We start from the raw sequence: 23,613 nt of genomic DNA on the forward strand, positions 1-23,613 counted from the left end.
TCCCCCCCCCCACTCCTCCTCCTCCTCCTCCTCTTCCTCAGCCGGTGCTGGCGGCAGCGGGGGCGCGCTCGGCGCCCGCGATCCCCTCCCCGCGCCGCCACCACAGCTCGGGGAAGCGGAGCGCTGCCCGCCGCGCCCCTTCCTCCACCTCCTCCTCCTCCTCCTCCTCGTCCGGCCCCGTCGCTGCTCCCTCCCGCCCCGGTTCCCCACCGGGCCCCCCCCCCGGTGCCAATATTCCCGAGATCAAGCGTTACGCCGCGGCGGCGGGGCCCGGGGCCGGAGGAGGAGGAGGAGGCGGAGGTGGAGGTGGAGGTGGCGGCGGTGGCAGCGGCAGCAGCAGCGGCGGGGCCGGGGGGGACCGCAGCGAGGCCGCCGCCGCCGCCATGGAAGCGCTGGGACCCGGTGAGAGCCGCGTTGAGGTGGTGGGGGGGTTGGGGGGGGCGGGTAAGGCCTGAGGGGAGGAAGAGGAGGAGGAGGAGGAAGGCCTCGGGCCCGGCCGGGCGCCACCAGCTGAGGCCTGGGGAGGGCAGCGCCGCCCGCCGGGGCCCGGTGAGGCCTCAGGGGGTGGCCGTGAGGGGCCGGGGGGGGCCCCCCCCGACCGGCTGCAGCCTCCCGGGGAAGTTTTGGGGTTTTTTTGGGGGGGGCTGCCCGGTGGTGAGACCTCTGAGGGGGACAGGCCCCGGCTGTCAGTGGGATAGGGGCTGTCTGGGGGGGGCGCAGGGCTTGGGGGGTGTCACAGGGCTTGGGGGGTGTCACAGGGCTTTGGGGACACTCTCACTACACCCAAATGCCCTAAGCCCTCTGGTCTGATTTTTGACATTTGGCCACCTAAGGTGGTGCCTCCTGAAAGCGTGCGCCTTGGATGTTATTTATTTTTTTAAACAAACTTTGGCTAAATGTTGGGGTTATTTCGTACAGGGTGTCTTCGTACTGGTATCTCGTTCCTTAATTATTCTTCCGTGAGCTGACTGCAAGATGTGTTTCTCAACACAAGTGGTCTGTGCGTATTGTTGATAAAGATCTTGATCAAGTTGTTGGTATAATTGAAGTGCTGTTAATTTTAGTAGAATAGGAAAGATTTATTGACAGAAAGGTGCGATTCCGGAAGAATCCAGATCCTAAAACACTTAGTGGAGGGCTTGTTTTGGTTCTGCTGTGTAGGTACATGACGTAGCCTGTCCTAACTCCCAACTTCAGCAGCAGATCCTCTTTTGGCTGTGTAAAAGTACTTCCTGTCTGAAGTAACTCAGCTGGCGGCTCAGAGAACCTAAACGATAGGAGAAATTAAGAGAAACAGTGAGTATAACCCTAGGCAGGCTGACCAGGCAAAAATCCCAATAAAATTGCTGTGACTTGCAAGGAAGCCTGGCTTCAGAGGGGGAAGCAGCTTTTGACTTATTCTCTAGAATCCTTTGAGAAATAACTTTAGGAAGGTGAAGGTGTAAGCGCTGTCTCCTTGCATCAAAGCTGACCTAGGTCAGCATTGCCATGCCCGCCTGCAAAACTTGTCAATAGCGAGGCAGGAAAATGGGTAAATATAGTTGTCATTTAATCTCTTGTGGGAGGTCAGTGCTTGCACTTACTTCAGGCTAATTAGCACAGGATTAATGGATCATCTCTCTTGTATCCAAATAAGCACAGCAAACTTTGATTGCCCTCGATGATTCATGCTCGTCAAGATCGCTGTAGCTTTTTTTGAGTACTAACTGTACCCTACAACCAGTTTAACTGCGGCGTTGGGAGCTCCTGGGCTGATGGCAATTACTCATGCGGGTGCAGAGCCAGCGATGTGTCGTGTGGGATGGCTGTGGCCCAAACAGCCACCGTGCTGCTGCAGCTTGACGTGTCAAGTGGGCTACGGCTGCTAACGTGCTCTAAGTGTTACTTCTGCTTAGATATTCGAGGGTTGGTATCCTCAAATCGGTGATTTTAATGTAGTAGCCATTAGATGGCTTGGAAGGCTCCTTTGATTCAGTCTTGGGTTTAGTTTAGGATTGTGTTAAGATTATTGCTGCACGCTGAAGTGTGCCCAAATATGAGCTTCATCCTCCAGCTTATACTTTTTTGTATAAACTTTTGAGCCTTTGATTTCAATAGATCCTGTCAAGTTGACACAGTCTTACAATACTGAATTTGCCCTAAGTTTTATTATTACTTTAATATTACATTCCTGTCTTGTAAAACTTTTTTCCCCTCTCGTTTGCTGCTCTAGAACAGAGGAAAGAAACATTAAATGCACTGAGCACTGGCAGATACAGACAAAACCCATGAAAATGTACTAATTCCATTTGCTTTATATGCAGTTTCAACCGAGGCTGTGACAGATTTAACAACAGCAAAACAAAAATGCTTATCCTGTTAACATGCTATCTCAGATCTTAACGCTTTGAGGAATTGAACTAAAGGTTAACTAGTGACTAGCTTACATGTGAGTACTGATTTAAGCCTCTCCTAATTTCCTCCTTGGAACTTTTTCTGAAGCTATTGCTTCTGTCCAAATAAATTACCTTCTCCACACCTGTTAGGAGTCTATACCTGTCTTTATGCTTGTTCCCTTACTCTTCTTTTTAGAAGAAAGCCTAGACCATTTGTCCTTCCTTCCTTTGTGTTGGAACCTGAAATTGGCTGGAATCATGCTCCAGGGGAAAAGCATCCCATTGTTAACAAAAGTGATGTGTTCGTGCTGTAAAGGAAACGACAAAACTCTTTTAGGCTGGATTCAATATGGCAATATGTTTTTAGTTTAGTTCAGAATAAAAATTCCAATTCTCCATTTCTAGATTACATCAGTTTTCAGGTAGAAGTTGTGTTATTTCCTGAGTATGCCAAGAGTGGCAATCATGAACATCTGAGCTTCAAGCCAGTAATGGAAAGGTGTGGCTCCTGTGGCTATTGGTTTGCTCTAGAAATGGAGGTAGGAATGCATTTATGTTGACATTATATCAAGATGCATAGTATGTAAATGTTTGTATTCCATCTCAGGACTCTGTCGAGTTCGTAAGCCGTAGCTATAAAAAATGTCACTACAATTCAGAGAAGGGGTTGTGGCATTAACCTAGATATGCTTTAGGGAGTGCGTTTTTCACCTGGAAGTTCAGAGCTGCTGGCAGACTGCAAGCCACTGGGAGCACCTCCACCTGCAATCCCAGGAAGCTACTGAAGATTTCTTTCTGCCCTGCCAGAAAGGCTTTCCAGCTAAATACACCTGAAAGGATGCTGCGCTGAGTGCTAAGTTATTTTTCTTACATATTTTTTTGACTTCCATAGGGCCTCCGGCAAGCCTTTTCCAGCCACCCCGTCGCCCAGGCCTGGGAACTGTTGGGAAACCCATCCGCCTCCTAGCCAACCACTTCCAGGTCCAGATCCCCAAGATTGACGTTTATCACTATGATGTAGATATCAAACCAGAAAAACGGCCCCGAAGAGTGAACAGGTATGAGTTGCTTAACGCTACTAATTCTTTAATATACATATATATTTTAAAAGTGTTTATGCTTCAGTTTAGGAGAACTGTACGTCCTAAACGTTAATCAGCTACAGAACAGCTTGTGTTTGTATCGTGGTTAGCAGTTGTTCTATTGTTCAGCGAGCTGTAATATAATATTCTTTTTAATTTTATTAGATATTTTGCAAGTGGGTAGTAACATAGAAGGCTTTAGGAAAAGCACTCAGCTTTGAACTACAGCTTTTTTTATTTTCTAGTTTGCAAGTGAACATGGTTGATAGTTGTTCCAGTCTATTATACAAAGATGTCAGTTAGCTGAGGGGAAGGGATTCTCTTTGCAGTGTTTTAGGTGTTCAGATGTGGATGTTCAGTCAATAGAATCAAGCTGCAGAGCACCTCAGCTCACACAAGGTAGATGCTTTTATTTGCTCCTGTGCTCAAACAGTTATTCGGATTCCACTGGCAATATTGAGCGTATTTCTGCTGATAGTAATGGGAGTTTGGACACCTACCATGCCTGTAGACACCTTTATATTGAAAATTACGTGTCTTAATCTGGAGGTGACTTTTGCTCTTGGGTTCTGCTGATGACTTGGCTATGTTCTAGTGTGCTGTTGTTTCTCCTACCCTGCTCTTTTAAGAAAATATAAAAAAGGAATTTTAAACTGCTTAGGATCATTGCTGGGTTTTCCTGTTCTCCATAACTTGATGCCTTCCTCTGTAGAGAGGTGGTGGACACCATGGTGAGACACTTCAAGATGCAAATATTTGGTGATCGGCAGCCTGGCTACGATGGGAAGCGGAACATGTACACTGCACACCCCTTACCAATTGGCCGTGACAGAGTAAGTGCTGCTACAAGCAGCTCTAAGTTTCTGTGGAAAACTGTTAGTGTCATTTGAAAAGTGTTTTTATTGACCAAAACCTAAGATGATATCACATGTATTAGTATAGTCTTGGGAATTACAGGCAGTGTTGGTAATTTAGGTGCTTTTAGGTGCCTTACTGAAGTTTATCATCTTTGGGTTTCTAGTGGTAAACTCTTCACTCGGTGCACTTGTCAGTGATGCTCTGAACAACCCATTGTGCTCTTTCAGCTGCAAATAGATTTTTATTTTATTTATTTATTTTTTTTTACCCTGATGCAAATTTCCATTTTCTCTGTTCTAACCCCAGTTCCCTTGTTAAACGTTACAGTAGTTGTTAGATGACAAATGGCTGTTTTGGTGTGGCTGCACTGTTGAACTATGTCCTCCTGTTCATAAGAACTGTGCTACAAGGACTGTGAACAACTAAATCAGCTGCACTGGCCCTTAGTGTGCCGGGCCATGTTCACAACACCCTGGCTCTGACAGATTGAGATCTGTATCAACCAGTCCTGATGCAAAACTTAAATAACCCCCATCTACTCTTCTCCCCAGGGATCTGGTTATTGCTGATACAGTGCCATGAGGAATACGTAGGATGAGTTCCCATTTACCCTTTGGCTGGGTGTGTGAGAATAATTTCAAGTTCTATGTTAGAACTCAGAGATTTATGTATCCCAGTGATTCTTCTTTTTGACCAGAAATAGTTTTTTCTTGCCTTCCTGCTAAGGACACAAGACATTTTGCTATTAACTGGTTGACACTTTAAAAACAAAAAAAACCTCACAGTTCTCAGAGTTTTGATGTCATCATACTCACCATACTAATTATCACTTACAATCTAGACTTCAAGATACCGCAGTAACTGCACTGAGGTTTCTTCAGATGAATGAATTACAAGCTTTCCAAATTGTAAGGAAACTGATTGTAATAGTCTAAGCAAATTACACAAACCAATCAGCAAAAGTAAAGAATCAAAGGATACTTAAGAGAAACAAGTAATCTTGCATAGTGTCATGTTAGCCTGCAGTCCTTAACAAAAGCTTTTGCTTAATTTTACATGTAAGGTGGATATGGAGGTGACGCTTCCAGGGGAGGGGAAGGACCAGACTTTTAAAGTATCCATTCAGTGGGTATCAGTCGTCAGCCTTCAGTTGCTGCTGGAAGCTCTGGCAGGGCACTTGAATGAAGTTCCAGAAGATTCTGTACAGGCACTTGATGTAATCACACGGCACCTTCCCTCCATGAGGTGAGTACTTCCAGTGTCTTCCTAACTGGCTCAATCTTGCATCTGTCTTGTGTTTGTATTATTTACTGCTTGCTGCTGTTCTGCTGCTATTACACCTTCCTCCTGCAGAAGGGTTGAGGGATGCTGTTGTGTAATTCAATGCCTGCATTACAAATTTGCACTAGAATAGGGAAATTTGATCTCAACTCGGGACTTGTATCTGCTGGTCATGTTTCCAACTGGAATTTGCTGCAGCTTTTCCAACTGCTCTGCTGGTAAAGGTTTTGTATGCTTGCCATGAGTTTGTTCTAACAGTTACAGTGTACTATAGAAGTGCATTTTAAACATACAACGTAAAAAAGGTCCATCAGAAAGCAGTGATGAGATTTATCAATTTTCTTATATTTTTTTCAGGTATACTCCTGTGGGTCGCTCCTTTTTCTCCCCCCCTGAAGGCTATTACCACCCTCTGGGTGGTGGCAGGGAGGTCTGGTTTGGTTTCCACCAGTCCGTCAGGCCTGCCATGTGGAACATGATGCTCAACATTGATGGTATGTAGGAAATTCTGTCTCACTAATGTAACAGAGTTTTTGCTGCTTCTAAATTAATATTTTTTTTATTTATTTTTTAATTCTTAGTGTCAGCAACTGCTTTCTATCGTGCCCAGCCTATCATCGAGTTCATGTGTGAGGTCTTGGACATTCAGAACATCAATGAACAAACCAAGCCTCTGACGGACTCCCAGCGTGTCAAGTTTACCAAAGAAATCAGAGGTAAAGGCTTGTCCTAAAGCATCACTGCATCAGAAATCTGTAACCTTGTCAGTACTATGTCGTAATGAAAATTCGCAAGGCAGTTGGGAAGTTGGTCTGTTCCTTTTTGCTGTTTTCTTTCTCAAAGGTGCCTCCTATGTCTGATTTTATTTAGGTGACTTATTTTGGTTTTCAGGTCTAAAAGTAGAGGTTACTCACTGCGGCCAGATGAAGAGAAAATACCGAGTTTGCAATGTTACTCGGCGACCAGCCAGTCATCAGACGTACGTACACGAGCACTTGGTGACAATTTTTAAGATCTTGGACCTTTTAGGTATAGTATTTATGTTAGAAAAGCCGGTAAAGCAGCTATGCGGCTGTGAAAGTGTTCACTCTTAGTGGACCAGAGGAATAATGTGGGTTTTGACAATTGCTTTATTTACTTCAACACAACAAAATTAAAGCTGTATCCCGACTTCTTAATATAGGTATCAAAGGTGGTAATTGTTAAAACAGCTTTGATAAATTCCGTATATTGTCTATAAAATCTTCTTACAAACAAGAGATCCAGTAGCTAAGGAAAATAAATGTTTTAAGCATTGCTACTCTGAAACAGATTTTCCACATTGCTTTTTCCTTTTTATATAAAAAATAAAAATAAAAAAGCCTAACCAGAACAAATGTCCTTTATAGGTTTCCTCTGCAGCTGGAAAATGGGCAGGCTATGGAGTGTACAGTAGCTCAATATTTTAAGCAGAAGTACAGTCTGCAGCTAAAATATCCTCATCTTCCCTGTCTCCAAGTAGGACAGGAACAGAAACACACATATTTGCCACTTGAGGTAAGAATCTAACTTTCTCTTGCCCTGTGGTATATCCTTTGTTAAACGGTGTCATGCCACTTCTCACTGTTCCTGTGTAGGTGTGTAACATAGTGGCTGGCCAGAGATGTATCAAGAAGCTAACGGACAATCAGACATCGACTATGATAAAAGCAACTGCGAGATCTGCACCAGACCGACAGGAAGAAATCAGCAGACTAGTGAGCATTTTTTCAGCTAAACAATCTGCATTTGTCACTTCCAGAAGGCTCTTCCAGAAGAGCATATGTCATGATAACCAGAATAACCCCAAACTGTGGAAGTTCAAAAATCTGACTTTAAAACAAATACTTTTAAACCTATTAATTGCAAAGAGCACAGAGTCACCCGAAGCATTGGGTGTAGTTACATAAATTCTTTCCTTGTCACCAGGTAAAAAGTAACAGCATGGTTGGTGGACCTGATCCGTACCTGAAGGAGTTTGGTATTGTTGTCCATAATGAAATGACAGAGTTGACAGGCAGAGTTTTGCCAGCACCAATGTTGCAATACGGAGGCAGGGTGAGTTTTCTGTGTCTGGTAATATCATCTTGTTCTGGAGTTATTTAAATCCATGGTGTTCCATATATCTACTCAGAAAGCATGCTGTTGTTTGAGCACTGGTTGGCTGTAGTCAAAACCAGGCAGAGTTTTTTATTTTTAATTTGCCTTTGTTTTTGACCTAGAACAAGACTGTGGCCACACCAAACCAAGGCGTGTGGGACATGAGAGGGAAACAGTTCTATGCTGGCATTGAGATTAAAGTTTGGGCTGTCGCCTGTTTTGCTCCTCAAAAACAATGCAGGGAAGACTTACTAAAGTAAGTATTTTTAATATTTATTAATAGTACCCGTTTCAGGGATTATTTTCTTCTTATCTCTGAACAGTGGAATGCAGTATAAGCTGACTAATGCATCTAATAGTAAAAAGAGGAAACCGCAGTTCCGTGACTTAAATATTTGCACCTTGGGAGGAGACTACAACAAAGCTCATAACCTAATTGGCTGGCTAGGAAAAGTATCAATTCCCTTACCACTGAGGCTCTGTTTCCTGCTGTGGAGACTGCAATCAGCTTGTACTCTGATGGTTTTTTACAAATAATTGATGGTCTTTTATTCCAAAACCTAAACTTTTATTTTTTTAACCTTTACTGCCTCCCAGACAACATATACCACTCCCTCTTTCCGTCCCCCCCCCTCCTTTGGATTACTTTGCAGAGTCCTAAATATCAGGTGCTGTTTAAACCACTGAAACATGCAGTAAAAATCATGGTTGCAGCAAAATTCACTGGATGATAGAAATTTACCAGCACATCAGTGTTAGTTTGGGAATCTACCTCAGAGTATTCAACTTAAATGTATGTTTGTTTTCCCAAGGCTTCTGCAATTCCTGGAACAGAGGCTTATGAAACTTTTCCTCATACAAGATTAAAATCATATCAGTGAATTTCTTACCGTGATATAATAGCTTAATGGAACAGTGTAGCGTCAGGTTGGTGGTGTTGTGAAATAGCTGAAACAGCTTAGATCTTGTTGATAGAATTAACAGGAAAGTAAAAAGGTGAGGTTGTTTCCATTTATATTTCATTTACAGGAGCTTCACTGACCAGCTGCGCAAGATCTCCAAGGATGCAGGGATGCCAATCCAAGGCCAGCCCTGCTTCTGCAAATACGCCCAGGGTGCAGACAGCGTGGAGCCCATGTTTAAACACTTAAAACTGACTTACGTTGGTCTGCAGCTGATCGTGGTGATTCTACCTGGAAAGACACCTGTGTATGGTATGGAGAAGAGGCTGTAAAACGTTAAGTAGTTGTACAGCGACTGGGCATCTCACTATGCTCTTCGTTGGTAGAAAGGAAACAGAGTAGGCAGTGTCTTTAGTTTAAGAGGTGGTTTTGGGTCGTTTTTGTTGTTTTTTGTTGCTCTTTTTTTTTAAGTTTGGTTTGTCAGGTCTCATTGGAGAGCTTTTGCATCCCAAAGAGCAGTCTGAGCCTTTGTCAGTGAACCTTTAAGGATTCGAATTAGCATAGCATTTGAGAAAAATAAGAGAAAGCAGATGGAATTACTGACTGTTCAGGTAATTGGAACCACTGTCTTACTTTTCTGTCACAGCTGAAGTAAAGCGGGTTGGTGACACGCTTCTTGGCATGGCCACTCAGTGTGTTCAGGTAAAGAACGTGGTGAAAACATCCCCGCAAACACTGTCCAACCTGTGTCTGAAGATAAACGCAAAGCTTGGAGGAATCAACAATGTGCTTGTACCTCATCAAAGGTAAGGTTAAATCTAAAGCGCTCCTTGAAGTCTGGATTGTCAAGCAAAATGGTGTTATTTTGTTTTGCTAGTTTAAATTGTACCTTTCAAAATATGAAGTATGTTAGAAATAGCCACAGACTAAAGAAGACAGAGGAGGGTGCTTCTGTGTTTAGAATCTGCCTTATAAGCCCTGTGCTGAGGAATCTCTTTAGTGTTAGAGGAGTCAGCAGTGTGTGTGAGAAAACAAGCTCAAAAAGGTGTTTTTCTTAATTTTTTGTCTCTTTTGGTCCTTTTCCTACCTTTGGGTTCAGTCTGTCTACCTTTTACTTTTGCCATGTCCTTAAGCATACTGTATTTCCTTCTGAACTGAAAGAAAAGGAGTGAAGCAGAGTGACTTGTGATAAATGCTTATAAGTTTCTCTGCCCTTGGTTCTTTTCTGCTTTCTGCTCTGTCTGGACTATAAGAGCTGGAGGTAGAGATCTTTTGTCTTTAAAGATTCTGGCATGGTTTTAGTGCTCTTGAATGGTTTGAATATACTTTCCTTAGCTGTCTTTTTTTTTTCTCCTACCCTCCTTCCTCATCCCACTTCTGTGCATCATAATTTAATACACCTTAATCTTATTAAACAGGCCCTCGGTGTTCCAGCAGCCAGTGATCTTCTTGGGAGCAGATGTCACCCACCCTCCCGCCGGGGATGGAAAGAAGCCTTCTATTGCTGCTGTGGTAGGCAGCATGGACGGCCACCCCAGCCGTTACTGTGCTACAGTGCGTGTGCAGACCTCCCGGCAGGAGACCTCGCAGGAATTGCTGTACAGTCAGGAGGTGATACAGGACCTGACTAACATGGTGCGAGAACTGTTGATCCAGTTTTACAAATCCACTCGGTTCAAGCCCACACGGATCATTTACTACAGAGGGGGAGTATCAGAAGGGCAGATGAAACAGGTACCGTCTGATGATCTCTTGTTGCTTGTGAAAAGGGATTGGCACTTATTTCCAACTAAATATGGATTGCATTTGTTTAAGGGGGACAATTTGCAGTTTCAATGAGTTTTTCTGGGCAGACACAAGGTGCAGTTATCCTGTCTGATTGTGCTCCTCAGGAAGTGACACTTAATGCCTGGAGAGAATAATATTGCATGCACTGAGTTCTGCACCTAATAATTAAATCTTCTACTTCTAGGTAGCATGGCCGGAGCTCATAGCTATCCGGAAGGCCTGTATTAGTTTGGAAGAAGACTATAGACCAGGAATAACCTACATTGTTGTGCAGAAAAGGCATCACACCAGACTGTTCTGTGCTGACAAAACTGAAAGGGCAAGTAACGTTGGGTACTTAAGCAAGGAGGCAATGGGAATGTAGCTGGTTTGGATAAAAGGGGTGGATTCCATCTCACCCATTGAAACTAACTAATCTATACAAACAGGAGGAGTTCTGTGATGGAACAGGCTCTCTGTAAGACCAAAATAGCCAGTTCCTCCCCTTTTTTTTTTTTTTTATTGCTCTACATCAGGCAGTCAGATGGAACAGCTTGTTCCCAGCCCCTTTTGGAATGAGCATACTCTGTATCCCTGGATTTGTGTATCTGGAGCTGTAACCTCTTTTTTTTATAGTTGGAGATTCTCAGCACATGCTAGTTGTTCAGTTAGTCGCCTGTTCTGTTCACAGGCATCAATAATATTTGCCTATGTCACAAATCCACAGGCCAATGAAGGAACCTGTTTTAGATAGTTCTTGATCACAGGTTTGCTAGAAATAAACATCTCGGGTGTGATTGCAAACAAGGGCGTGAAATCTATTTCAGAAAGCCTGCCTTTTTTCCATATTCTGAATTACTTATATAGGCTTTATCCCACTCTGCAATTTTAATGGTGCTGGCAGGAACTTTATTTTTCTCTGATTATGCACCAACTAGAGTTGGTGAAATTTCTAACCATGAACTCGCAGAAAACACTTTCATTCCTCCTATGTAAATTACCTTATTTTTTTCCAATTTTCGAGCAGTAAATTCTCAAGCAACTTTAAGTAGAGCCTATCTAAGGAGGTATTTTTGGATCACTTCTAAAGAAAAACAAACACGGGCTAATAATAAACTTTCCACATCAGGTGGGTAAGAGTGGCAACGTACCAGCAGGCACTACTGTGGACAGCACGATCACGCATCCTTCTGAATTTGACTTTTACCTCTGTAGCCACGCAGGAATTCAGGTAACACTTCAGCTCTGCTGTGCTCAGACTGTGGGACTAAATCCTTATTGTTGTCCTGATGAGTAATGTTGCTTCTATTTATAGTTTGGCAGACTTTAGAGTTAGTTGCATAAGTTCAGTGCCTGTTTGGCGCTCACTCTTCAGCGTACTGATAGAAGGTACAGCCTGCAGTACCACCTCTGGTTTTGTTGATGCTGTCCAGCTGAATGCTCCTCTGTTCTCCGCAGGGAACCAGCCGGCCCTCCCACTATCAGGTCTTGTGGGATGACAACTGTTTTACTGCAGACGAGCTACAGCTGCTGACTTACCAGCTGTGTCACACGTATGTGCGCTGTACACGATCAGTCTCTATCCCAGCTCCTGCATACTACGCCAGGCTGGTAGCGTTTAGGGCCAGATACCATCTTGTGGACAAGGATCACGACAGGTAAGGAACTGTACCTCGCTGTCTTGGTAGCCAGGTAATGAACTGGAGCTCTGGGCTTGTTGGCCCAATTGTTCATGGCTCTCTGTCTGCCTTTTTACAGCGCTGAAGGCAGCCACGTGTCAGGACAGAGCAATGGCCGTGATCCTCAGGCTCTGGCAAAGGCAGTGCAGATCCACCATGACACTCAACACACAATGTATTTTGCTTGAGAGCATCTGGGAAGATGTGGCAAAACCAACAACTCGTGCAGTCCTGAAATGTTGTCAATGCCTACTGCTATAGCTAGGGCCCGGTTTATTTCAGACTGCCCACTACCAGCAGCTCTGAACAGTCGCACTGAATCTGTACTTCACAGCAATGTCTGATGCACCAACACAATTGAGCCATTCGTTTCATTATTTTGTGTAATAGGAATTCATAGACTGTCTTTTCTGATGCATTGGACTGAATTTTTACCTCAAAGCGCAAAAGGCCGATCATCCTGAAATTTTTAAAGGACTTGGCATGAAAGGTTTCTATTGAATATTTTGCTAGCTACGGTTTTTAAGTTATCTTCTCATCCCATTAGTTTATCATGACGACTGATCCCCCGTCTTCATGCACTGCTTAGTGAGTATGCATATTATGGCAAAATGTTTTACTCCAGTTAAATGTAATTGTTCTATTGTGTGGGGCCATAGATTTTTTAATGGAGATTTTAGACTTCACTACTGTAAATGCCTTTTGACAAACATAACTTTCACAGGTATTGCAGTTTTTTGTCGGTTTTACTAATTATCTTTTTAATCTCTGCAGACTTGGGCTGCAAAGCAATTGCACTATACGGCGAGTTCAAATATAGGTGGTTCTTGTTCTGTGAATGTGTAACATAACCAGATAGTGATGCCTGTCAGTAGGTTTTAATTATAATGGTTACAAATAATACTGCCATGGTATCATAGGAAATACCGAACCATCATTCTCCCCCTCTAAAAAATGATTAAAAAAAAATACAAAAAAAAATACAAAAAAAAATTAGCTTTTAGGTATTTTGCAAACTTTTACAAAAGTGCCCACTTTATGCTGCTGTGTGGTTTGATAAATCTAAGTGATTTTAAAACTTTTTTCTCATAGAAGGGTTAACTTTGGCAATAAATATTTGTTTTTTAAGCCCCCCTAACAGTGTAATTTTCTAGCTGAGGGTTGTGCATGAGTTTAACCAACATTCTCGTGTCGTTTTCTGAACACACAATTTGGCAGTTTCTGAAACTAATTAGAAAAGACGCACTTCCATGCTTTTTTTAAGAATTATTTTTAACTGTTTTATATTCACTGTTGGTGTCCTGTCTACAACTTTTTTTATAAGCTTGGAAACTGGGTGTTACATGTAGGAAAGGCTTGCCAATCTGTACAGTCTAAATGTATTGTGTGACAGGCAACCTGAGGACTTGTACCAGCATTTTAAACTTTTTCCCTGGGAATCTAGGTTGCACACACAACTGCATTCAACAGCATGTTTAACCCATGTAAGTCTAATATCCTGATTCTGTCCCAGCCTATAGAAATTAAGGTTTTTTAATCTGCTTGGCTTTTTTCAGCTGCAATGTGTAATAAAGAAGAGGGGCTTGGTTTCACTCGCGGAATCCACAACCATAGTACGTGGAGAGTAGATTCCTCTTAGTGTTAACGTGAGTTAGTGCAGATTAAAAGCTTATTCCTAAACTGAGTAGAACTAACACCACTACTTTGATAACAGAAGCTTGCGAAGTCCAACGATTGCACTGTGGTCTCTGATACTTGTGTGGGGTTTGCTGCTAAGTTGTCTGCTGTTCCAAAGCGTAGGAACCAGCCCCCTCAAAATTTCAGCAATAGGAAATGCTGTTTCCTTCAGTCTTTAAGCTTGTAAATAAATTAAAGTTTACATTTCTAAATGCTGTTTTTTTCAGTTGTACCAGAGTACACTGAAGTTAGTCTTCAAACAGTTTTATAACCTCCTTTCAGATAGGATGTCTCATTAAATTAAGTTTAAACTTCTTTCTTTTCTGTTCTAAATGGGACTGAAGCAAGCTCTGCTCCTGGCACGTATAGTGGATGAGTTTAGATTGAAAAAAGATTCCTTTTATTTGTTTTATTTTTATTTTTAAAGAATACCTCACTTGTGTAATAAAATCAGGACATGTGGGTGGGAGACTGACCGCTGCTTCAGCTAGATGGCTGCTTTCTCAGTACTCGTTCAGGGAGAATACAAAAACCCCTTTTTAGAATGAACTCTGACTGACCCAACACACATGGAGAACTTTGGCACCTTGAAAAGAAACTGAGCACCCTTTTTTAAGTTATAGGATCAAAGATCACTGTTTGAGTTTGTGCACTAGGCAAGAATGTGACTGGTTTAATCAAGGGTGCATAACAAGTACTTCGTTTTATCACCAGTTAGTTAGTTGTCCAGTGCCAAGCACTCCTAGTTCAGATTGAGTGAAGTGAGAGCCTCTCTTTTGTTTGCCTGTGACTGGACTGAATATTTAACCTCAGACTACGTGGATTGTTAGATCTCAGCTAGCCCTGGGAAGCATGGCGAGAACCCTAACTCAATCCTGTGTTAGAACACCATTGTTTAAAAAATAATATAAAAAAAAAACCTGCTAATTTTGCAGTGCTGTCACTTTGAGTGTTTAAATTCAGGACTGTTGCTTGGTGGTAAATGCAAGATCAAAGTTTTGGCAATAGTGGCCTCTGAGGGTCTACGAGCTGAGTCTGGAGGTTGGGCTTGACGATCTGAATTAACCCCTTGGGACTGACTGAATCGTTATGCATGTGTCAATCAATGGGAAGATGTGCATTCTGTAGCTGTAGTTCTTAGGGTGTTTTTGTTTTGTTCTGTTTTTTTTTCTTTTCTTTTTTTTTTATAAATAAAGCCTGTTGGCCACTGTTTAGCTATGTGGTGTGAAAGATTTTAAATGTAGCAAAGTTTAAAGAGTTGGGGAAGGGGGTGGTTGACACTTTAAAAAATAAAATAAAAATAAAAAGGGGTGGGGGGGAGGCGGGTGGGCAGAAACCCCATTTTCAAACCAGTTCTGCTTGCTTTGTGAACAGCTGAATTCTGAACAAGCTCTGGCAATCACTAGTTAGCCTGTCTCAAACATTTGAACAGCCTGGCTTATTTATTCTTGTTGTTAAGTACCACAGTTTAGTGTAGTGCCTGTAGCTGCATCCAAAGGGCATAAGAGGTTGTGATATACAGGCAAATTTGCTTCATGCAGTACGTCTCTTGCTCCAGACACAAGTGTCAGAGTTATTTAACCTATATCAACAGCTTTGCTCTTCAAATGGGTAAAGGCACATTTGTTCAGATACGGTGTTTAACGAAACCTACCCCCCAAACTACCTTTGTGGATGTGCTGTAGGATTTTTCTTGCTCAATAGCAAGGGAGTAACTCTGCTTTCATTTTAAGAAGGCAGGGTTTGGAGGGCATTGTATCAATACTGTTTCAACTACAAGGTTTTTTCCTTGTGCATTTGAGGAAAGATCTTGTAATATCACTTACAGATTTTCTTATACCTTGCTATTGACATTTTCATATTTCTATGTCTAGAGGCTGAAACTTCAATGTAAAATGTTTGCATTTGTTCATTTTGACTTACGATGTAACTTTTGTTTCTATATTGTTAGACTTGTAATGTTTAAAATTGTATTTTATTAAATTTGGACTGGATGTATGTCTATAGCAATACGAGGTACTCTTTCTAAACTGTTCTGGGTGGGTTAGCAGCCCCATGTTGCGATAAGATGCTGGTTGTGTACAATTTGCAATGTATTTTTTTTTTTAGCCTGCAGGGATATTTTGTGTTCATGTGTCCAAAAATAATAATAATAAAAAAGGCATTCTTGTGCCAAATGTCGTTTTTCCTTGTTGATGTCTAATAAATGCAATGTACAGAGTGAGCAACCAATACTGCTGCCTGTAAACAAATGTCTTAAATTATTTAACTTTGAATTAAAAGTTGTACGTGTTAATTTATATCCCACCTGTGGACCTTGTTACCACAAGATAATTTCTGATGTGCGAGGGTTTAGAAAGTGATAGAAGTACACAATGGGTAACAGCTCTAGTGACACTAAAAGAAGGATTTTAATTACCTGTTTTTAGAGTCTGTGCTAAGCATAGAGAGATGTTCAGAATGGATGTATTTTTTTTAAAACGTTCTCAGAAATAACATAGCAACATCTAGAGGAAATGCAGTGTCAACAGACTCTGTATCTACCCGGAGAAGTGATGCTACAGTAGAGAGTCCCAAATTAATAAACGAAAGAGCTGTTTGCTTATTCATCTTTTCTATTTCAGGTGAGGGTTTGTTGTTTCCTCAGAAAACTGTACTTCGCTAAAAATATTACGGTAAGGACAAAAAAAGCTTTTGGACGAGGACAAAACATGACAGCTATAAATGAACTGGGGACACATGATTGCTTAAAATAACCTTCATCTTCGGCAAATCAGTACATCCGCTTTCCTTTTTCTTTTTTTTTCTTAATTTTTGCAGTGGAAATCTGTTGGGTTTGGGAACTGAGATTGTTCGCCTGCAGGCAAGCCTAAGCTCAAAAGCAGAGGCTAACTTTACCCTAGTGCCTTTCCAAAATGATTCAAAGGTAAAGACCACTTGGATCAAATCCTAGGAAACCTAGGGCTGATGAAGTTCGGAGCTACAACATGCTTTTAAGTAAACATATGCTTTAACTTGGAAGGAAATATGTCATGGAAATACCCAACAGACTCGAGAAAGAATTAAAAGGCTGAAGAGACATTTGGTAGTAGAATTTGCGTGCCTAACCAGGGTGCAGGGCTCAGAGTGGCACCTCTGTGCCCAGAGAGGTTTAAGTGACTGTAAAAATGTGGAAGAGGAAGCAGAGAGGGGCGATGACCTCGTTCCAGGGTTCATCAGCTCCTTCCTGACCACTGTCTCAGCTGGTCAGCAAGATTCCTTAACTAGCAGTGGTTTGATTTATGCCATAAATTCTGCTGAGGTATGATGTAAGTTGTGGCGCGAATCACAGTGGGCGAACTCTACCTTGTGTTTTCCACTGCAGGGTCACTGGATTCCCAGCTCGGCAGCCTGGGTTTGTAAAAACAGGGTTTGGCTCCTGAATTGTAGCGGTAGCTGGCTCTGTTTTGCATTCAGCTGCTTTTCTTGAACTCTGCAGGAGCGTTGGCTGTACGGGCAAGGCAAATGGGGGAGTCAATGGCTGTGGAAACGCCTGTCTGATGCAGGTAAGCAGCACCCTGCTGTGGGATGACACCCGTTTCTCAGCAGCCGATGCTGGTGCTGAACGCTAGGTGTTGCAGGTTTCCAGGCTCACGTTTTGCCGTGTTCAGCCCCAGCGGCCAGCCGGCTTTCAGCATGCAGGCATGCGCAAAAAGCAGCTGCACACTAACTTCTGCTCCCATCACACGAATTGTGGATGTGAGCAGCTCCTGTTAGTGACAGCAGGAGTTTCCCTTGCTTGGTCCTGTTAGCGAGAAGTGAAAACGCTTCTTTTGAATAGTTTCAATTTTTGTGGCTTTCTTCCATTACCTCATACAATTAAAACTCGGATTAAAAACCTGGTCACATTTTGCATTGTCTTGAAACAATGATACTGAGGTTTCATACTTTCTTATAAACTCATGCCACACACTCAGTGTTTTCACTTTTGTACGCTATTTGGGGAGAATAAGTCTAACATATATGGTTAAAAAGGGGTTGCTCTTCTCTCAAATTTCACTTGTTCTTAGGTAGAGCAGGACCAAGAAAGGGGGTTGTGAATAGATCACTTGCCGGTGTGACCCCACCAATCCTGTTTATTTACTAGCAAGGCTCAGACCACAGTATCCTTTAAAATAAAAACTGCTAAGAAACAAATGCATCCCCCTGTTCTTTATTCTTCAATCCAGCAACAAGAAATGAGTTTTTAAAAAAGAAGAGCCTCCCCAGCCAAGGCATCTCGCCATAAACCCGCAAGGAGCTAATGACTGCCCTAGCGCTGCAGGAACTCAACTAGTAAGGAATTTTCTTAATTGTGTGCTCTATTAGACGGCCTGAGGGTAGTGCTGTGAAGCATCTAACAGCTATGGTCCCTGCCTGCAGAGCATGTTTGGCCTGTGGGTCCTGCGACGTTTCTTGAGGTTGAAGGTTTCAGCCCCTGCCCACCTGTTTCTTTTTCTGTTAAATTCTGTTCTTGCAGAGGAGGGTGGCCGCAGAGGAGAGCTGCATAGCCCAATTTTGTCCTGAGGAGGGGATGAAGACACAGGGCTGCTGCCCCTGGAGCTGAGCAGGGGCAGCTGATGTTTGTTGGGCTGCAAGGAGACGAAAACCCCACACAGGAGCAGCGAGTGCTTCATGCCTGGCTCTGCCCAGGGGCTGCCTGAGGCCCCACGCCTCACTCCGAGCTACCAGAGCCCATTCCACCTCAAGACACCTCATTAAAACCCTTTTAACTACCAGCTCCGCGTGGCTCCCAGCACATTTAAACCCCTTTTGGTAACAACCCCCCCCACCCCCCGTTATCCCAACACCCCCCACCACACACTTCAACCTCCCCATCCCCTTGAGGACCCCCATTTTTCCCCTTGAGGGGGTCCCCGTGTGTGTGTGTGTGTGTGTGTCCCCCTCACAAACCCCCCTCAGAGTAAGGGGGGGGTCGGGGCGGCCCCAAAATGGCGGCGGCGGCGGGGCCGGCGGGCGCCGCCTTTGTTGGGCGCGGGGCCGGGCGGCGGCGCGTGCGCGCTGGGTGGCGGCGTGAGGCGGCGGCGGTGCGGCACCGGCCCCGGCCCCGGCCCCCGGCCCCCAACCCCCCGGCTTCTGCCCTGGCCCTGCCCGCGGCCCCCGGCTCGGTGCGGAGCCCCGCGTGGATGGGATGGAAGCGGGACCCTCGGGAGCAGGTCGGTGACTGAGGCGGAGCGGCTGAGGGGGCGCCGCCGCCGCCGCGAGGAGGGGTTGGCCCCGCTCCCCCCCACACACACACACCACACCACTCCGGGGGGCTGAGGGTGGGGGACTGGGGAGCCTGTGAGGGGTGAGGGGGCTCTGTGGGGCTGCACTGGGGGATCTAGGGTTGCCCCCGGGGGTTTTGGGGTTGCCCAGAGGGTTGTGGGGCAGCCCCGGGGGTTGTGAGGCAGCCCCGGGGGGTGCCGTCCCTCAGCCCCCCGCCGCCCCCCGTTGCAGCTTTCTGAGGCTCCGGAGCCTCCCCCGCTTCCAAACGGGGGCTCCCGGCCTCCGCCTCGAGCTCCCCGCGGTCCCCCCGGGGCTCCCCGGGCCGTGGCGGTGCCAGATGCTCCGCTTCGTGCCCCCGAGATTTGGGGTTTGGGGTTTTTGGTTACCTCAGCGGGCGATGCGGGGCCTTGCGCGGGGCGGGCGTCGTGCAGCGGGTCTGGGCTAAACCCACCATATCTTTAAATTCTTGCCTCATCCTTTCCTCATGATCTTAATCGAAGCCTAACGTGGAGCTGCCTGCGCGTCTTCGTTACCTTTCGGCTGCTGGAGGGGTGTTTGGGGCGGATTTGGTGCCCTCCTGGACACCGTGATTTAGCGACCAGCGTGGGGCTGGTGTGGCGTGTTCGGGGCCGATAGTGCCCCCGCACCCCGGCTCCATCTGGGAAACACCGATAGCACAGCTCCCACCCCAACACACGCGTTACCAGGCTTCCTTAATTTTGGGAAGGTCCTTTAAAAGCTCTCAGAGGGGCTGAGGAGGATGGGGACATGCCAGGGTTCAGGCCCAGCCAATGTCTCCGCGCTGGGAACGGAGCCCTGCTGCCCCTTTGTTGGGAGTTTGCCCTTTTCTCCCCCAAATCTGGCTGTGGGAAGCCGGCTTCGTCAAGGCTCTTGGAGTGGGACCGCGCCGCCGGGGTCACCCTGCGGTGCCAGGAAACGTTTGTCCTGTGTCAGCAGGATGAGCGCCGTGCCTGCCTCCTGCAGCCCCTGCCGACGGTCCCCTTGGTGTGCTTTTAGGATTCAACCACGCTGGAGCCGTAACCTGTCAGGGTAATAAAGCACATGGGGGAAAAAAGCCACGCTCGGATGTGCTGAACGTGAAAATGTCTGGAAAGGCAGCAGAGGGGAACCTGGGAGATTTGCAGACGTCCAGGCAGCTGCCGGGGGAGGAACATGCGTGCGGCGGTTTTAAAAGCTAAACTTGGTTTTCCCCCAACTTGTAGTTTTCTTTATCCTTTGCAAACTTCCTAAATGCTGTTAATCTTAACAGTTGTCTTCCTGTGCTAAACCCTGCAAAAAACCCGAAGCTGGTGTGTCTGTTGGATCTCTTTATCTTCAGGAAACATGAACTCACATGTGCGTGTTTCTAGGATGGGATTATAGCAAGAAACAAAGCCAGGAGAAGCACCTTGCCTCGAGACATAGCGTGTACGATTTATCTTGAAACTCATTCTGGAGTCTTTCTAAACCCAGCGAAGAACAAACTAGAGACAAATTATTAAAATGGCAGACGTTGAAAGGAAGACAAATCGGGCAGAAAAGCGCTGCTTTTTTGGCAGCACGGTGTTGAGATCTGTATCGGGGTTTTAACCTCTTTTAGGGGAAGCTCCTGGGCTGCAGGTCCGTGGGGCTGCCCCACAGACAGGACGTGGGCACAGCGAAATGTGATGGCGAAGCTGTCCTTGCCTTTTGTCCCGTCCCTTTATCAGGAGCTGGAGGCTTTCTTTGTCTGCTGCTCACAGATGTGCACTTTCTTCGCTTGGGCTTGGAAAGTCTACACCGGCGTACGCGAAACCCTCCTGGAAGAGGCCGGAGAGATGTTATCTGCTGCCCTTTCTAGGCGCTGTTAGTGGAGACCCCGCGCTCGTGGTCGGTGATGAAAGGGACTGGAGGAGGAGAGCCTGGAGAGCAGAGCTGGCTGCCAGGTGCTGGCCCCTCTCCACGAGAGAGACAAACGCCTGCGTTTGGCCTGGGGACTGCAGGAGCAATACCTCTATTCCCACCTCTCTGGGCTCTGCTGAGTGCTGCGGCGCTTCCTGCCTGTGGCAGGCGGGCGAGCTGCCTGCTGGGCTGCAGCGGGGTTTGGGGACTTGGGTTTCCCACTGGCGGCTGCCTTGGTTTGGTCAGAGGCACAAAAAGGTGGGCTGGGGTTCAGCGGGACAACCCTTGGGGGTCAGCTCATGCCACCGAGGCACTGGGCTGTGTCTGGACCCCCTGCACCACGCTGCTGGCCCCAGAAACACAGAATTTGGTTCATGATCCCTGTTAACAGCAGCGTGGAGAGAAAAAAACTCACCTGTTCATGGCAACTGTGATGGATTTGTGGTAGCATCAGTAGGTTCCCTGTAAGAGCCAGCCAGGCACAGGTATGAAACCCCTCTCTGGTTGTGCTGCAAGCCAGGGATTTCGCCAGCATCCTACTGAGGGGCTGCAGTACGAATTCTTCAAATCCAGCCAGGATCCAACATCTCCAGCACCGTTTCCTTTTTCCAGGGTTGTGTGGGCATCTCAGGTGATGGGATTCCTAGAAAATTACATATAATAGGCTTCGTTAAGTGGTAGTAATTGCAATGCAGCTTTGGATTGAGCAAGGCAAGCACATCGTATAGGTTGGGCTCCTTTTCCTGCAGGGCTCTGCACCCCTCGGCTGACACAGGGCAGAGCCGCGTCCGCCCGGCGCTGGGGAGATTTTTAACCTGAGGCTCTCGGGTTCACCACCTGCGATTCCCCCGTAACCATGCCCTTTGCACAGCGAGATGCTCGGTGCAGGGGATACAAAGAAGGAAGCTGCTTTCCAAAGTAAATACCGTGGTAAAACAGATCCGAAACAGCTTTGGGGGATTTCTGGGATCAGGCCAGGAGCAGCACCTGGTTGGGGGAGTCAGGGGACGCAGGGGTCTGGGTGGGCAGAGCTGGGATACAGAGAGCACCTTCTGCACTCTGGGCTCTGTGTGACCGTGTCTGACGCTGCTTCTGGAGGTGCTAACTTTGGAAATTGGGAGCGTGTGCGCGTGTGTCAGAAGAGGCTAGGTGGAGAAAACCTGGCTTGTGGAAGAGCACTGACACCGGGGGAGTGGGGATCCTTTAAAAACAGCGAGGGAAATGGGAGAGAAAAGCCTGAAGCACCCAGAAATCCCTTTGATTTTTGGCTGTACCGTTTCCAGCTGGCTATTCCGGGGGCAGCAGCTAACGAATTTCATGACTTGGAGCCCGTCCCGCTGCGCGGGGCAGAGGGAGGCAGCGGGGAGAGCAGGTGCCGGGGCCGCCGGGAGCCGCGCTGCGCTCGCGGACGTGCGGCGGGTGCAGATGGGGCCGCACATCTGCGGGGACGAGCGGGACGGGGCTGCCCGGGGCCTCTGACGGGGACAGGGCGGCTCCTTGGCCTGGGGACACCGGGAGAAATGTCCCCAAGCCCCGTGGGTGGCGTTTCTCTTCCGTTTTGCCCGGGTCCGTGCAAGGCAGGAGCGCCAGCTCTGTCCCTGCTCTGTCTGCCCGCTGTGGTTGGCTTTCTTGCTGGCTGCTTCGCCTCCTGACGGGGAATTTTCCCTTCTTGGGGTGGTGTGTGGGGTTGATGTGTTGATTTAGGGTTTATTCAGGGCGAGGACGAACCACGCTGCGTGCCCAGAGCCACCTCCCTGCGCACACCCCAGCACCTTGCTCGCTCTCCTCGGATTCCTGGCGTCATTTTTGCGCTGTGGGTGCGTGGGGAGGGGGCCGTGGGATGGGGCCGTCCCAGACCCTCTGCGGTGATAAAACTCCCTTTTGTCTCGGCCCCATTCTCCCGGCCTCTCGTGTCTGAATGCGGCGGCGGCGGCGAGGATTTCAATGACATGGTAATTTCATGCCTTTCCACCGGCAGCTTCGCCCCGGCGCGGGCAGCTGTTGGTCAGTGGGTCGCGGTCGCCAGCTGTTACAATAAATAACAGGAACCGAGCCTATTCCAGCAGGAATCACCCCAAAAAGAGGAGTTGCACCTTGGCGGCTCTACCCTCACCAACCCCAAGCCCAGAGGTGCCCGGGGGGCTCCCGACACATCCCCGGGGCACGGCTTTTGTGTGCCCCAGCCTGTGATTCCTCCCAGGCTGCTGAATTTCTGCTGGCAGGCGGATTTGCTCCCGCTCACTGGCTGCATTGTGCGGCACCACCAAGGCTCGCCCTCCAGCCCCTGGCCCTGGGCGCGCTCATTTACATGACAAAGTGGGAGCCTGCGCGGCTTTGCCATGGAGAGTTGAGGTATGCAGAGGATCCCCTCTGTCTCCCGGCTGTTTGGGTTGCTTTTTTTTTTTCCCCTTCTGCCAAAGGGGGGACTCGCCGCCGGCCCCTTTTCTGCCCCCTTTCTGCTGCATTTCCCTACCGTGTCCTTGCAGCCCGCGGGGAGCAGCTTTTGGGATTTGGGGGGCTCAGGAGGGGGTTGCCAGCAAGGCAGTGAGCACAGCGGGGCAGGGACGTGGTGTGGGGAAGGGTTAGTGCAGTGTGTGTGTTCTCCGGAGGATTTTGGGGTCTCTCCCATGTGGGTTGAAGGGGAAAGAGCCCAGCTGGAGGGCTTTGGGGTTGCCGGGTGCCTTCAGGTCTCCTCCCCTGCCCCGGCTGCCCTGGTGTTACCTTGCTTATAAATAGTGTCCTGGGC

The 23,613-nt window shown here is 46.7% G+C and overlaps 2 protein-coding genes and 1 long non-coding RNA gene across 6 annotated transcripts in view; 2 read left to right on the plus strand and 1 right to left on the minus strand.

The window, feature by feature from the left end:
- Positions 1-15,971, plus strand: AGO4 (argonaute RISC component 4). Its single transcript, XM_084497162.1, has 18 exons — positions 1-402; positions 3,268-3,433; positions 4,170-4,290; positions 5,379-5,560; positions 5,954-6,090; positions 6,178-6,312; positions 6,488-6,575; positions 6,985-7,132; positions 7,213-7,332; positions 7,544-7,672; positions 7,837-7,970; positions 8,744-8,928; positions 9,263-9,422; positions 10,035-10,350; positions 10,589-10,723; positions 11,513-11,614; positions 11,842-12,041; positions 12,142-15,971. Exons 1-18 carry the CDS (start codon positions 384-386, stop codon positions 12,248-12,250), a joined length of 2,586 nt encoding a protein of 861 aa, XP_084353288.1. The 5' UTR covers positions 1-383; the 3' UTR covers positions 12,251-15,971.
- On the minus strand, positions 773-23,336 carry LOC311423317. Of its 2 annotated transcripts, XR_014685648.1 has the most exons (3): positions 19,373-23,331; positions 18,204-18,349; positions 773-1,267 (listed from the first exon to the last, which is right to left on the minus strand). It is a non-coding gene; the product is annotated as an uncharacterized lncRNA (long non-coding RNA). The 2 variants fall into 2 exon arrangements; XR_014685649.1 differs by lacking the exon at positions 773-1,267 and having other exon boundaries at positions 18,297-18,349; positions 19,373-23,336.
- Positions 18,794-23,613, plus strand: part of LOC311423316 (protein argonaute-1) — a 26,176-nt gene continuing 21,356 nt past the window's right edge. For all 3 annotated transcript variants that reach the window (XR_014685646.1, XR_014685647.1, XM_084497164.1), the window contains exon 1: positions 18,794-18,934. Coding sequence is in view for 1 of the 3 variants with exons in the window: in XM_084497164.1 (XP_084353290.1) it covers positions 18,910-18,934 (25 nt within the window). In the remaining 2 variants the exon portion in view is untranslated. The remainder of the gene's footprint in view (positions 18,935-23,613) is intronic.

Source organism: Aythya ferina, assembly GCF_964211825.1.
Source record: "Aythya ferina genome assembly, chromosome: 24".
Taxonomy (NCBI): domain Eukaryota; kingdom Metazoa; phylum Chordata; class Aves; order Anseriformes; family Anatidae; genus Aythya; species Aythya ferina.